The following is a 16,337-nucleotide window of genomic DNA, read 5'->3' as shown; positions in this document are numbered from 1 at the left end:
AACAGAAGGAAAGAGGACAGAGAGGAGGGAGGTCGTACAGAAAGGGTTGATAACAGAAAAGAGAAGGAAAGAGGACAGAGAGGAGAGAGGTCGTACAGAAAGGGTTGATAACAGAAAAGAGAAGGAAAGAGGACAGAGAGGAGAGAGGTCGTACAGAAAGGGTTGATAACAGAAAAGAGAAGGAAAGAGGACAGAGAGGAGAGAGGTCGTACAGAAAGGGTTGATAACAGAAAAGAGAACAGAAGGAAAGAGGACAGAGAGGAGGGAGGTCGTACAGAAAGGGTTGATAACAGAAAAGAGAAGGAAAGAGGACAGAGAGGAGAGAGGTCGTACAGAAAGGGTTGATAACAGAAAAGAGAACAGAAGGAAAGAGGACAGAGAGGAGAGAGGTCGTACAGAAAGGGTTGATAACAGAAAAGAGAACAGAAGGAAAGAGGACAGAGAGGAGAGAGGTCGTACAGAAAGGGTTGATAACAGAAAAGAGAAGGAAAGAGGACAGAGAGGAGAGAGGTCGTACAGAAAGGGTTGATAACAGAAAAGAGAAGGAAAGAGGACAGAGAGGAGAGAGGTCGTACAGAAAGGGTTGATAACAGAAAAGAGAACAGAAGGAAAGAGGACAGAGAGGAGAGAGGTCGTACAGAAAGGGTTGATAACAGAAAAGAGAAGGAAAGAGGACAGAGAGGAGAGAGGTCGTACAGAAAGGGTTGATAACAGAAAAGAGAAGGAAAGAGGACAGAGAGGAGAGAGGTCGTACAGAAAGGGTTGATAACAGAAAAGAGAAGGAAAGAGGACAGAGAGGAGGGAGGTCGTACAGAAAGGGTTGATAACAGAAAAGAGAAGGAAAGAGGACAGAGAGGAGAGAGGTCGTACAGAAAGGGTTGATAACAGAAAAGAGAAGGAAAGAGGACAGAGAGGAGAGAGGTCGTACAGAAAGGGTTGATAACAGAAAAGAGAAGGAAAGAGGACAGAGAGGAGAGAGGTCGTACAGAAAGGGTTGATAACAGAAAAGAGAACAGAAGGAAAGAGGACAGAGAGGAGAGAGGTCGTACAGAAAGGGTTGATAACAGAAAAGAGAACAGAAGGAAAGAGGACAGAGAGGAGAGAGGTCATACAGAAAGGGTTGATAACAGAAAAGAGAAGGAAAGAGGACAGAGAGGAGAGAGGTCGTACAGAAAGGGTTGATAACAGAAAAGAGAAGGAAAGAGGACAGAGAGGAGAGAGGTCGTACAGAAAGGGTTGATAACAGAAAAGAGAAGGAAAGAGGACAGAGAGGAGAGAGGTCGTACAGAAAGGGTTGATAACAGAAAAGAGAAGGAAAGAGGACAGAGAGGAGAGAGGTCGTACAGAAAGGGTTGATAACAGAAAAGAGAAGGAAAGAGGACAGAGAGGAGAGAGGTCGTACAGAAAGGGTTGATAACAGAAAAGAGAAGGAAAGAGGACAGAGAGGAGAGAGGTCGTACAGAAAGGGTTGATAACAGAAAAGAGAACAGAAGGAAAGAGGACAGAGAGGACGATAACTACCTTTTCTTTTAAGTGAGGTTTTACAACAGCAGCTCAACCCTAGTTGGTAGTAGTAATAACAGCAGGAGAGGGCCATGCATGGCTGGGTTTGGACTTCTCCCGCCATGTCTGCTGGCTGACCTTCTTAAAGGTTGACCTTGGGGTGTGAAGGGAAGCCAAGGCAGGCTAATGAGAGCAGCACAATACTGAAACTGAAAGGAAGAAGAACCACGAAAGAAAAATTAATCAGAGCCATGTCTGCTCACATCTGGCCGAGGCACAAACAATTTAATTTGCACATCCAGGATTTCCAGACAATGGAGAGTGTATTTGGTGTCAGTTCTTTTCAAGGGAAATGAGCTCCCGATAAAAAAAGATACAAGGACTCTGATCTGTTATGTGATCAAAAAATATTTTTTTAGAAAAACTATAATGACTGACACCATGCTATCTAACTCCAAGATGGTGATTTTGGGCTGCTGAATATGGACATAACTATTGACTGAAATGTAAAATATTTAAATCTCTAGTCATTGAATCTATAAAGTCATTTCACGTTTTCTCCTTAAACGTTTGATGTCGTCTGCTGTTCATTACACAGCTCAAAAGAAGAGAGAAAAGGTGTGCTCTGCTGCTCCAAAGACCTTCCTTTACTCAATATGCTGGGCTATTGCATCAGTCATATCTGTGAATTTGCTGCGAGTCATACCAGCTTGGCAGTTCCCTAATGATTCCACTAATGTAATGGCCCCGAAGACTGCTGCTGAACTACCATTAACTCTGTCTCCCACTCTCTCAATGCGAAGCCTTCATTTGCATCATAACGTTTCCATCATTGCTTGTTCCATTGAAAACCAGCCATTTACACTTTACAGCGATCTTTACACTTTACAGCAGTCTTTACACTTTACAGCAGTCTTTACACTTTACAACAGTCTTTACACTTTACAACAGTCTTTGCTTTCGATACGTTACATGGCTGCTGAGTATTTATTTACAAGTTGAGATGATTTTCATGTTAAAGCATAACTCTGGAGAGCCTTATTTGTTTCTGGATCTCTTGATGTTTGAGGGAGAAAGATGGTGGCGTTAATACCCTGTTTCTATTACTCCATCCCCGGATCCCAAGAAATCACCTGAAAATGGCACGAGAATGCCACTTTACCAGGGCACTTTGCCTGTGCCTGTATGGCAATCTGAGGAAGAGGCCTGTTGCTGGTAATGCAACATGACTCTTTCAGGCACAGCCTTGCCAAGCCACCTGCGGCTCCATCTTCGTTTTGCCATGCTCCAAAAGTGTGCCACTCTCCATCTCCTGGCGTACTGAGACAATGACATGGCACAGAGTCACCACGAACGATACCTATTCCATTTGGATGGCAAGTCTCATGTGGAATGGTATTTTAAACGTAGGACGGAAAGGGGTTGATGCACTGTATTTTCAGCACCGGAGAGTTAAGATAAGTCATCTGGTCTGCCTTCATGACTGTACTGAGACGCCTGAAAGGAAAATTCAAGTTCCACCTCAGTCATTTTGTAGTATGTCTTCCCTCCTGCAGGTCAGCATCTGTTTGGAGTGCAACAGCAGCAAGCTCCGCGACCTGAAGCGCAAGTGGATCCGCTGCTCGGCTCAAGCCACGGTCCTTCACCTCAAGAAATTCATCGCCAAAAAGCTTAACCTGACATCGTTTAATGAGGTACGTCAAACACACTTTATGGCAAGGGGGGGGGGGGGGGGGGGGCATTTTTCCTGGTTTACCTGCTGATACTGACCTGGACTCTGTAACATTTGTTCAGTGATAAAGGACCTATTTTTAAGGAGGCCCCAAGATGTGGTTTTGACTAGCTGTCTCTTTAAGCCCTTCCCATGCACTTTAAACTGAAAGGTGATCACTTTTAACAAGGCATTCTTGTTCTTCTGAAGGCAGTGAATCTGTATGCACCATCACAAACACTATCAAAGCCTCTCTGCTGTCATTATTTTTCACAAAGCGTTTACCATCCACCATATGTTCTGGGGGAAATAAGCTCTTGTAATATAATTTGCTTTCTGTCATGTCGTTGTGAGTTGCCTGTCATAACTGTATGGGGGAGATCCTGGGTGTTCAATTAGCCTTTTCTCTTTGGTATCTGTCTGTTATGAAGATGTGTGTGAGTGTGTGTGGGTGGTCTTCACCGCATATGCTTCCATCACCAGCGTCCGTAGCGCAATACAGCTGTCGGCTGCTCTATTGTTGTCTATTGAATATTAAGAGTCATTGTTCCAACACAATCTATTTTCAACGGCAAACACACAGCGGAAGTGTGCGTCAACAGCCCCCGCTGTGTCAAAGCACAGCGCATCACTTTCCCATGGGTTATATTGGTATAGCTGTAAGATAATTGTGGCATCCATCTTGATATTTCAGCAGCCCACATGAGCTGAATGCGTTGCGTCATTCACACCATGTGTCTTATAATTCATTTATTTTTTCTTATAAGTTTTCGAACTTGTTGTCATGTCTCCCAGCCCCCAAACACATCTTTGGATATTGTGTCCATTCTTTCATATTATGATAATATCAATAATTGAATCACTACTCGAATACACGCTGTCTATTATTTCTGTATGTCTTGATGTGGCAAGTTGGTTTTAAACTGGCACCAAGGCAAAAACAGCAAGGAAGAAACATTGTTTCTCTGTTAGAAGGAACATCCAGCCGCCCAGGCTCTATCGCAGCCGGCTGGGACCGGGAGACCCACGAGGCGGTGCACAATTGGCCCAGCGTCATCCGGGTTAGGGAGGGTTTGGCCGGCAGGGATGTCCTTGTCCCATCGCGCACCAGCGACTCCTGTGGCGGGCCGGTCGCAGTGCACGCTGACATGGTTGCCAGGTGTACAGTGTTTCCTCCGACACATTGGTGTGGCTGGCTTCCAGGTTAAATGGGAATTGTGTCAAGAAGCAGTGCGGCTTGGTTGGGTTGTGTTTCGGAGGACGCACGGCTCTCGAACTTTGTCTCTCCCGAGTCCGTATGGGAGTTGCAGCGATGAGACAAGACTGTAACTACCAATTGGATACCTTGGAATTGGGGACAAAAAGGAGAAAAAAAACATAAAAAGAAGAAACAGCCAGCTACCAGTAGGTGCTGCTATGGCAGTGCTGCTTCACACTGGCTTCCTCTCCTCTCTCCCTTTCCCCTTAGCCCCTCAGCGTCTGTGTTAGGGAGAGTATTGATTGGCCGAATGCAAATGCGGCCAGCCGCCTCACAGACTATCAAACCTTAATCCAAGGAGGAGGAGTGGATTGGCAAGGCGGCATTTGATTCGTGTTGTCTACAAATACGCTTTTTGTGCTTTTCCAAAAGCCCTCCATGCGCAAGGTGCTACGGGCCCACCGTCAAATATACGGTGCCATCTTTCTTTCCTCTCCAAGAAACGGAGATGGTTTGACGCTGAGTGAAAGTGAGAGGAAAAGGAAAGCTGCGGTGTTTGGAGGGTTCATTTTAGAATTCCACGGCAATGGGAGACACACGCCCGATTCAGAAGGACAACGTATGAACTGTTATCAAAGCAGAGCATGTTTCTGGTCATGCGGGTTGTTGTCACAGCATTAAACAACCCTAGCTTAAGAGGGCTTTATTCTCTGCATGCCCTGCAGGGGGTTTTCCTTCCAGTAAAATGGTAATACATGTGGCGTTCTTATATCTCCCATTCACAGCTGGACATTTTATGCAATGAGGAAATCTTGGGGAAGGACCACACTTTGAAATTCGTTGTCGTGACGAGATGGAGATTTAAGGTAATACTTTCTTAATATAAGTTTCCTGACATTTTAATATTGCTTTTCAGGTTCTGTTGAATGTACAGTGCCTTGCGAAAGTATTCGGCCCCCTTGAACTTTGCGACCTTTTGCCACATTTCAGGGTTCAAACATAAAGATATAAAACTGTATTTTTTTGTGAAGAATCAACAACAAGTGGGACACAATCATGAAGTGGAACGACATTTATTGGATATTTCAAACTTTTTTAACAAATCAAAAACTGAAAAATTGGGCGTGCAAAATTATTCAGCCCCTTTACTTTCAGTGCAGCAAACTCTCTCCAGAAGTTCAGTGAGGATCTCTGAATGATCCAATGTTGACCTAAATGACTAATGATGATAAATACAATCCACCTGTGTGTAATCAAGTCTCTGTATAAATGCACCTGCACTGTGATAGTCTCAGAGGTCCGTTAAAAGCGCAGAGAGCATCATGAAGAACAAGGAACACACCAGGCAGGTCCGAGATACTGTTGTGAAGAAGTTTAAAGCCGGATTTGGATACAAAAAGATTTCCCCAGCTTTAAACATCCCAAGGAGCACCGTGCAAGCGATAATATTGAAATGGAAGGAGTATCAGACCACTGCAAATCTACCAAGACCTGGCTGTCCCTCTAAACTTTCAGCTCATACAACGAGAAGACTGATCAGAGATGCAGCCAAGAGGCCCATGATCACTCTGGATGAACTGCAGAGATCTACAGCTGAGGTGGGAGACTCTGTCCATAGGACAACAATCAGTCGTATATTGCACAAATTTGGCCTTTATGGAAGAGTGACAAGAAGAAAGCCATTTCTTAAAGATATCCATAAAAAGTGTTGTTTAAAGTTTGCCACAAGCCACCTGAGAGACACACCAAACATGTGGAAGAAGGTGCTCTGGTCAGATGAAACCAAAATTGAACTTTTTGGCAACAATGCAAAACGTTATGTTTGGCGTAAAAGCAACACAGCTCATCACACCATCCCCACTGTCAAACATGGTGGTGGCAGCATCATGGTTTGGGCCTGCTTTTCTTCAGCAGGGACAGGGAAGATGGTTAAAATTGATGGGAAGATGGATGGAGCCAAATACAGGACCATTCTGGAAGAAAACCTGATGGAGTCTGCAAAAGACCTGAGACTGGGACGGAGATTTGTCTTCCAACAAGACAATGATCCAAAACATAAAGCAAAATCTACAATGGAATGGTTCAAAAATAAACATATCCAGGTGTTAGAATGGCCAAGTCAAAGTCCAGACCTGAATCCAATCGAGAATCTGTGGAAAGAACTGAAAACTGCTGTTCACAAATGCTCTCCATCCAACCTCACTGAGCTCGAGCTGTTTTGCAAGGAGGAATGGGAAAAAATGTCAGTCTCTCGATGTGCAAAACTGATAGAGACATACCCCAAGCGACTTACAGCTGTAATCGCAGCAAAAGGTGGCGCTACAAAGTATTAACTTAAGGGGGCTGAATAATTTTGCACGCCCAATTTTTCAGTTTTTGATTTGTTAAAAAAGTTTGAAATATCCAATAAATGTCGTTCCACTTCATGATTGTGTCCCACTTGTTGTTGATTCTTCACAAAAAAATACAGTTTTATATCTTTATGTTTGAAGCCTGAAATATGGCAAAAGGTCGCAAAGTTCAAGGGGGCCGAATACTTTTGCAAGGCACTGTATGTACTCTGCATAGATCATCCACAGATATGCATGCTGAAAAGCTGTGCAGACAGGCAGTGATGGAACATTTGATGCCGGGGCACCGGTGCTCCGATTCCGTTTTCAAAGCACTACTGATCTGACACAATGTACCGACGCCCGTTTCAAAGTAACATTATCACATGACCAATGGCACCCGAAGCTTTGTTTGATCACGTGGTTTTTCAAACCGTGTGTTGCAAAATGCCACAGATTTTGCTGTGGTTCCAGTGCTATCTTCGATTCCAAGTTGCTTTAAAACACCGACCTCTACTGGACACCGTACTTAGGCCTACAATGTAGTTAGGATTTTCTTCTTGTCGAGTCACCTGAACAGCTCAGCATGTAGAGTCATGGTCTCGGGGACCAGAACACTCACTGACGACAGGGAATGGGGTCGAACCCCAGCGAAGACATATTATTTACACATTGTTTTATGCGACACCACGCTTTTTGCACATTGTTGTTCAAACAATTTGTTTTATTTAGTGCAGAATAAGCTTCTGTCTATAGCATCCGAAATAATGCCATATATTCACCATTTTTGACAGCATAAAAAGGGATTCACAGCAAAAAAGGGACGCATGATGGAAGGTGCGAACTTGTAATGGTAGCTGATTGTACACTCTTAGGGAAAATGGTTGCAAAATGGTTCTTCGGTTGTCCCCATAGGATAACCCTTCTTGGTTTCCAGTAGAACCCCAAAAGGGTTCTCCTATTTTTTTTAATTTTTTTTACCTTTATTTAACCAGGCAAGTCAGTTAAGAACAAATTCTTATTTTCAATGACGGCCTGGGAACAGTGGGTTAACTGCCTGTTCAGGGGCAGAGCGACAGATTTGTACCTTGTCAGCTCGGGGGTTTGAACTCACAACCTTCCGGTTACTAGTCCAACGCTCTAACCACTAGGCTACCCTGCCGCCCCTGCCGCCCCTATGGGGACAGCAGAAGATCCATTTGAGTTTTTCTCTAAAAGTGTAGGGTGTTAACACCCACAACTAACCGCTGCGCCACGGAGGTTTGATTCATGTTCTGGAAAAGACTTCCATATGAACGTCACATGCTGCTTTGTCATTGCTAACCAGGTGATGTCACTCATCGTGTTAATAGCTCCAAGTCATTAACCGTTTTCCGGCACAATTTGGGGAAAGCCCCAAAGACAGAGAAAGCCTCGCAAAGACCGAGAAAGCCTCGCTTTTCCCATCACTACACACAGGGGTCTCAGTTAAGAAAACAGCTTGTTCTCTGGAAACTATTTTGAGACCCTTTCTCTCACGATTTGCTACGATGACACAAAACCCCAAGATAAAGTGAAGTGTATGTTACGATCCAAGCTGGTCATTTTAAATCCAGGTGACGTATACTAGATGCTAAGAAAGGATAGAAACAAAGTAGTAGCCTATCCATTTGTTTAGAAGTACATTATGCCAGCTGCATGGTTTTCAGGCAGTCTTTATCTGTCATTTGTTTTGTTTGTATTCCAGAAATCCCCACTCCTGCTGCATTACAGGCCCAAAATGGATTTGCTGTAGTCGGACAGAACGGTTGTTTTGGCCCAGTGGCCCAGGACTGTGCAACGTACTATTTATGCAGAGACGATCAACCCCAACACCAACACACCAGAGCAAAAGTACACACAAGCCAGCAAACAAAGAACCCCAGCACAGATACTGCACCACTGGCGGGTTTGGATCAAAAACAACCTTTTTTTTGTCCACTATACGTCCTAGATATGTGAAAAATGAGAGAGAAAAAGCATATATTTATACTTTTGTACAGGTGAGAGACATGGAACCAAGACACTACTGGTGCTCTGTTTACACATGAACAAGATGTCGGGTGATCGTTCTACCGTCTTTTTTGTTTTCTACAGACTTCACTCCTCGGACGTTCATTAACTGATAAAAAACGAGGACGAGGATTTTTAACCATTCGTTTTCTTTTTCAGGTTAAAGTCAGTGAGTCTTGGGAGCACAGAAAGTATATAAAGTTACATGATAAGACTGTTTCTAAGCTGTTTATTGAGTTGTTGAATTGTCCTCTGATTTTTTTTATTTGATTTTTAATTTGCTTCGGGGGTTTGCTGAACGTTGATTGTGAATAGGCAAAAACAAGTGTGTAGTAATTTATGTTCTATATAACAATATTGTACATAAAATGTCATTATGAGAGAGATTGAAAGGAGTAGGAGAGAGACTTTAGACTGTTAGGAAAAGTTCCAGAAGTGCTATATTGTTGGGCTACTCGAATGTAGCATTGGAGGGTACGTTAGAGTTTTAATGCAGAGAAGACTTCTTGTCGGTATATAGAAGGGCATCCGATAGTTGTCTGAGAGAGAAACAAAAGAAATATATCAAATCTTCTGCCGTGTAAAAAAACGAAGAAGAAAAGGGTCTGAAATTACGTTGCGTTGCCGTATGAGCAATATATGAATTTGAGACCGTCTACAAAAGCAGCCAGCTTCTGATAGCATTAGCGTCCTACTCCTTAGCAGAATGTATTCCACTGGGTGATCTTTATGTACAGCGCAGCAGGGCATCCCTTCTTCTGTCCCTATCTCATCGCTACCTTTAGTGCCAAAGGCTTGAAAAACCCCGTGACTTCCCCTTGTATTTCCACGTGGTGAGCTATATGAAAGTCGCTGAGATATCATCTATTTCACAGCAGTATGTGACCTGAGATAGAGAGCTGTTTGAAACAGATAGTCAAAAATGAAATTGAGATGTTATTAATATCACAAGAGCTTCGAGTTTCTTCATTATGTTAAAGAAGCACACTCAGATATTGAAGAGTAATACTCTTTTGAGCATATGAAATAAAATCATTTTTTTATATGATATTATCAAAATCTACTTTTTGACCTTTGGGAGGTGGCTCTAATTTGAGTGCTTATTTGAGTGTATCTAATGAGAGTTGGGGGAGAAAGTACTTCAGAGCTGAATGGCTTAACTGTGTATTACGGGAACCAAGGCACGGAGGGACTGGAACAGTCTTAATTCATACTCACGGCCACCTTTTTCGTCAGTGCAACTGAAATATCCTTTCCTTGAACTGGACCCTAAAATAACATTTCAGACCTCACATAGCATTACCTCACTGCACTGTCAATATTTCTGTCAATAAATGTTCGTTCCCCTCCTTGTGTTTATGCAAGGAAAGCTGTCGGTCTTGTACACAGTCCAAATACGTTTCTACAGGTGCATACTATGTAAAAAAAAGACTTTCATACAGGTCTCTACGAAATCCAGCTTAACCAAAATGTATTTGTATTTGGTTAACAGTCCCCCCCCCCCCCCCATCAGTAAATGCATAAATATATTGATATAAGTATTTTTTTTTTCCATACTTTGACTATACACAGGTCACCTTGGTATTTGTTGTGATTTCTTATAGTGTGAAATATTTTTGGTATGCATATGGCAACACAATATGCATAAGTTCTGTCTGACTCATTTCTTGTTTTTATCACTACCTTCAGCCTTTGACCTTAGCTTACCCCATCCAAGATCCGAATCATGAATTAATCATGTATTATTTGTCATTATTGACCCCTTGTCTCTAGTGTGAATGACATATGCATTTTGTGTTACAGGCCCCATACATGTACATTAGCTTTGTTTGAAGAGCATATTAGCCAGTACGCCCTCAAAATAGCCATGGAATCATTACGTATTGCAAAAAAGCTATTACTATTTCGCAGCAGTATCTATGGCTTCTTAAAGGAAAATTCCACCCCAATATTGTCGTTTGGTGTTTGTTTCATTAGTCCATTGTTGATATAGTCCCAAAAATGCTTTGCTTGTCGGCACTCAAGTTTTCAAGATATGTAACTTAAAAATGACATAAATCATCCCCCGTGTGATGCATTTTGCAGAGTTTTTGGGTTGAGTTTTCCTTTAAGAACTGGTATAATTGGAAAAAGGCATGTTACATGGTGTTGTTATGAGACTCGGATCTTCTTTCCTCAACATGTTTTGTATGCACGTGAGTACTGTTCAGGAACCCTGTGATGTGATCTCTGGGACAGAATGGGGGCGGCGAGGGGGTCTTGTTTTGGGGGCTTTGCCACCGTGAAGGCTGGTGCTTGCGTTTCTTTTCTCTCTTCTTGGAGCTGAGTATGGTGCTAACCTCTTTTCTCTAACTCAATCTTGTGCAGATCAGCTTCAGAGGGTTAAAATGAGTGCAGTGGATTCCGAGTGCTGATAGTAGTTCAGTCACTCACTAGTCGGGCTTCGTGACGACCTGCCTAGTGCCTACGTGCCGGAGCCCTGTCTTTTCTTGTCACAACTGTCTCTCTCGCTCTCTCTGTGCAGAGGAAAAATGTGCTGGCTTTTTCTTGTTGATTTGTTTGTTTGCTTTTCCCCACGGTCCAGGCTTGCTCTGGAAATGGAACAGAGAGAATGGTCAATAAAGTTGTGGACCGTGAAGGAGTGTTATTGAAAATTCAGAAAAGCTGGGGTAGCTATAAACCCAAATGATTCAGCTTCAGAGAGAGAGAGAGTGTATTTATTTTGGAGTATTTTCATGCGAGCCACAGTAACCTCAGTTAAAAGCATGGGGATTCCAGTCCTAGCTGTAGTTGTTCATTCTTCTCTATGTAATTGGTACAGAAAGCTCATTCCACAGTTGGTTTTCTTTATCACTCACTACACTTTTATGACTTCTAGCAGTTTTTAGGCATTGGTCGGGTGCATTCAGTGCCAGGAAAGTCGGCAGAGGTATTGTTGTTTGAATGTTTCCAAAGTTAACTCATACCCAGGAGACCATAATAGTATGCCTGAGAGGTGTGTGGAGTAACGAGGGGGCAGGTTCCACCTCCGAAGCGGTGGATTGGATCGATCTTCACTCTTTTATCAGCCCAACATTGAGACATCAGTGCTGCTTCACTTGACAGCCAGGCTAAGAGGCTTACAGGCTTCCCCACAGTGTTCACTGCAGACCGGGGTTTGCATCCAGACTGAACCGTTGCCAGTGTGGAAACCACGGCCTCAACTCATAAACTCCAGTTTTCTAATTTGACCTCTTGTTATCTCCGAATTATCCACCCTGCGGTTGGGGCGAGCTATAAGCAACTGATAAATAGTCTAATTGCCTTATTGACTACCAGCAAATTGAGTTGTCATAATGCCACTTATGAAGACCAGAACTAGACATGCTACTTGAGGAGGCTTTTAACACATAATTGTTTTTTAAGAGCGATAAGTCTTAACAGTGGCAGTCATTTTAGACCGGATACCCTGGATAGACATCAAAGTATTCCAGGTGGTCTCAAAATGTCTGTGCTTGTTCCTGTAATAACAGTCTTCACTCTGAGTGTGATGGCTCTTTTTTACTCTGGCCCCCTGAGCTCTCCTGTAAAGCTCTGTAATCACCCAGGCGACCAGGTACGTGTGACTGGGGTCACTCAGACGGCTAGTCTGGATGAAACACTCAAAAAATACAGATTGTCGGGCCAGGGTGGCACCACACCACTGCACTAACTCAGAAAGGCAGCTTGGCTCTTGACGGTGCTATGCCTAAGTGGAGTGAATCACAGTCTCACAGGTGGTGCCAATTGAGGGGCAACTGTCACTTCAACATGAGATTTCCATTTCAATTGTCCATTTCAAAGGCGTCAAATTATCCCCTGCAACTAGGACCCTAGACTGAGAAAGAGGAACGGGATGTGGTCTGGATGTCAACGCGAGTTAATTAGCCAGATAAATGTTGGTTCGATATAGACTAACGAGTTACAGTCATATTTTCCCTCAGCGCATAGGGAAGTAAGCCCACAGTTACCAACCTTCACAGTGGCAGGCCCTCATGAGCCATAAATGTGGTCGTCATCGATATAAATCTGTCCGAATTTTGTATTATAATTATTATTTATTTGTACTGTAAAGTTATGACTCTTACAGTAGCTAATTTGTTTTTGAAAAATGTCAAGAGATTTGATATCCTTCCCCGTGTTCATGATTGACCTTTTTGTTTGTTTAAAACATACAAGACTCATGCATAATATTGTACGGCTTAAATGATGAATTTGTAACTGTCCTCCCTCTTTTGTAATATTCTAAGTGATCACCTCTGCGCAATGCTCTCTGTAAACGACCAATACAAGCTGTGCTCCTTTTTGGGTAAAAGAAAAACAAATGTAAATCTGGCAATGTGGTTATATACGCAATATAAGTTTCTCAGATGGTTCCAGGCTTCAGCGTAAAAACTCAATTTAACTTTGTTTTGTTTTTGCTTTCCAGTCAATTCCTCAGGTCACAAAAATGCCTTCCTGGTCTTGGGGGTGACCAGGAATCTCAGACTACACTAATGCACCCGGATATGAAACGGCTGGATTTAGTTTTGGTCTTGTTTCTCTTGTTTTGCCATTGTCTCTGTGACAGACATTTCCACAGTTGTGTTTCTGGGTTAAACACAGGCACTTATTCAGGTGTCTTTTGTGCTTGTCCTCTTTTTTTGAATTATGATTCTTTATTGCACATGTAATAAACTGGTTTCCATTGCTACATTAAAGGAGTTTTGGGTAGAGAACTGGGCTGGAATTTCCTACACACTATACTAAGGACGCTTTTTTTCGTTGAAAACTAGTGTGTATTTCATCAATAAATGCCTTTAAAAGTGTCTGTAACGCCGTGAGTGTCTTTGCTGTCTGATCTCTAAGAGATTGCTCACAGGGATGTCCATCCATCCAAATAAATACCAATACTACGGTTTTAGAGGTCTGTACTAAATGCTGACACCAATCACACTCACACCCAAGACTTGGGAATCCAGAGTCTGCAGACAAGTCTTTCCAGTGTGGACTTGGTTAATGATCCAATAACATTGTTATGCCCCGTCTCATTTCACATCTGCCCATTTTATCTAGACATACTGTAACCGCTGGGATCTAATGAACCGCTGAAGAAAAAACAAAGCACTTCTTTGCAAGTGGAAGTGTTAGTGTTCTAAGGATGGGCATATGGCTTATGTGTTTCCCCATTGGTAAGGGATGCTTTGGGGAGTGTTTCCTTACTTGACTGCTAATGACTACTGACTAAAATAATTAAACGGAACAGAACAAATGTGTACGAGTCTCTTGCACAATATCCATTTCACCGTTATTATGTGAAGGAGATGCTGTCTTGCCTCATGCGCAATCGCGTTAGAATGCTAACGTGAATACAGCGTCTGTGTGCAGTTAGTATTCTCACATCTCTGTTGGCCCTGTCATATGGTCATGCAATTGTTCACCACCAACAGTAACTGGTTGCCATAAGCAACTTCCTCAATCAGCCTATCCTCATCCCCTTCTTCATAACTTATGGAATGTATTGTGTATGACTCAATGTATAATAGATACATTGAGTATATATTATGTAATGTGTCCAAACCCAATATAAAAAATAGCACATCGGTGAAGGAAGCTTTAAGTTCTATGTGGTGGTGACAGAAGAGATGTACAAAACGATGTGCTGGATGTAAATCTGTGTTCAGTGTCAGTCCTGGTGAACTCTGGGTAAAAATACCAAGGGGAGTTGTGGATCATCTTCAGTGCCCCGGGCGTACGTCTCCCTGCGGGAATGGCTGTCAACACTCACACCAACCGGCAGCAACACTTCATACACCTCTGGACTGGCGGGAAGAAACACAGTTTATCAGAGTCTCATACACCTCTCATAAATCTCAGTAAACATATCTACTATTCCCTCCGAGACCATCCCGTGCTGCAGGTTATCACTGTATTTCTGTGTTTCTTCCCTGAGGCTACGGTGATGGGTGCTGGTCTCCACTCTCACAGATTTCCAATACAATTGAATTCCAAGCTGTCAGTAGGTGTTTCTTTTGACATACAGAGGGTAACTTGGGTTACATGTTTAACTTGCTGTTCTCTGCAATTACAGTATCAAAATCAAATCAAATGTTATTTGTCACATGCGCTGAATACAACGACGGGTGTAGACCTTACCGTGAAATGCTTACTTATAAGCCCTTAACCAACTATGTCGTTTTAAGAAAATAGAGTTAAGAAAATATTCACAAAGTAAACTAAACTTTAAAAAAGTAATTAAAAAACAAACAATAATGAGGCTATTTACAGAGGGTACCGGTACTGACTCAATGTGCGGGGGTACAGGTTAGTCAGGTTAGTTGCACATGTAGGTAGGGGTGAAGTGACTATGCAAAGATAATAAACAGCGAGTAGCAGCAGTGGAAGAACAAAGAGGGGGGGGGGGGGGTCAATTTAGTTGCAAATAGTTAGGGTGGTCAATTTATGAATTGTTCAGCAGACTTATTGCTTGGGGGTAGAAGCTGTTAAGGAGCATTTTGGACATGCGGTAGCAGAGATAACAGTCTGACTTGGGTAACTGAAGTCTTTTTGGGCCTTCCTCTGTCACCGCCTAGTATATAGATCCTGGATGGCAGGAAGACGGTGCACTGTCCTTCTCTCAGCACATATCAAAGCTGCAGGCTAAAGTTCAATCTAGACTTGGTTTCCTCTATCGTAATCGCTCCTCTTTCACCCCAGTTGCCAAACTAACCCTGATTCAGATGAACATCCTACCCATGCTAGATTACGGAGACATATTTTATAGATCGGCAAGTAAGGGTGGTCTCGAGCGGCTAGATGTTTATTACCCTTCAGCCATCCAATTTGCCACCAATGCTCCTTATAGGACACATCACTGCACTCTATAATCCTCTGCAAACTGGTAATCTCTGTATACCCATCACAAGACCCACTGGTTGATGCTTATTTATAAAACCCTCTTAGGCCTCACTCCACCCTATCTGAGATATCTACTGCAGCCCTCATCCTCCACATACAACATCCGTTCTGCCAGTCACATTCTGTTAAAGGTCCCCAAAGCACACACATCCCTGAGTCACTCCTCTTTTCAGTTCGCTGCAGCTAGCGATTGGAACGAGCTGCAACAAACACTCAAACTGGACAGTTTTATCTCAATATTTTCATTCAAAGACGCAATCATGGACACTCTTACTGACAGTTGTGGCTGCTTTGTGTGATGTATTACTGTCTCTACCTTCATACCCTTTGTGCTGTTGCCTGTGCCCAATAATGTTTGTACCATGTTTTGTGCTGCTACCATGTTGTGTTGCTACCATGCTGTGTCATGTGTTGCTGCCTTAATATGTTGTTGTCTTCGGTCTCTCTTTACGTAGGTTTGTATTGTCTCTCTTGTTGTGATGTGTATTTTGTCCTATTTTTATATTGTATTAATTTAGCATTTTTAATCCCAGGCCCCCTTCCCCGCATGAGGCCTTTTGCCTTTTGGTAGGCCGTCATTGTATATAACAATTTGTCCTTAACTGACTTGCCTAGTTAAATAAAGGTTAAATAAAATAAGAATATAAAA

At 42.8% G+C, this 16,337-nt stretch overlaps 1 protein-coding gene across 2 annotated transcripts in view; it reads left to right on the top strand.

Annotated features, from left to right (window-relative positions):
- LOC110488874 (polycomb group RING finger protein 3) overlaps positions 1 to 13,601 on the top strand; it is a 43,633-nt gene extending 30,032 nt beyond the window's left edge. For both annotated transcript variants that reach the window (XM_021561310.2, XM_021561311.2), the window contains 3 exons: positions 3,060 to 3,197; positions 5,198 to 5,278; positions 8,469 to 13,601. In XM_021561310.2, coding sequence (XP_021416985.1) covers positions 3,060 to 3,197; positions 5,198 to 5,278; positions 8,469 to 8,516 — 267 coding nt within the window. In that variant the 3' untranslated portion in view covers positions 8,517 to 13,601. The remainder of the gene's footprint in view (positions 1 to 3,059; positions 3,198 to 5,197; positions 5,279 to 8,468) is intronic.
- Positions 13,602 to 16,337: the final 2,736 nt, after the last annotated feature.

The sequence above is a fragment of the Oncorhynchus mykiss genome, chromosome 14 (genome assembly GCF_013265735.2).
Source record: "Oncorhynchus mykiss isolate Arlee chromosome 14, USDA_OmykA_1.1, whole genome shotgun sequence".
Classification (NCBI taxonomy): Eukaryota; Metazoa; Chordata; class Actinopteri; order Salmoniformes; family Salmonidae; genus Oncorhynchus; species Oncorhynchus mykiss.
Note: the sequence above shows the minus strand (reverse complement) of the source record. Positions and strands in the feature narration are given on the sequence as shown.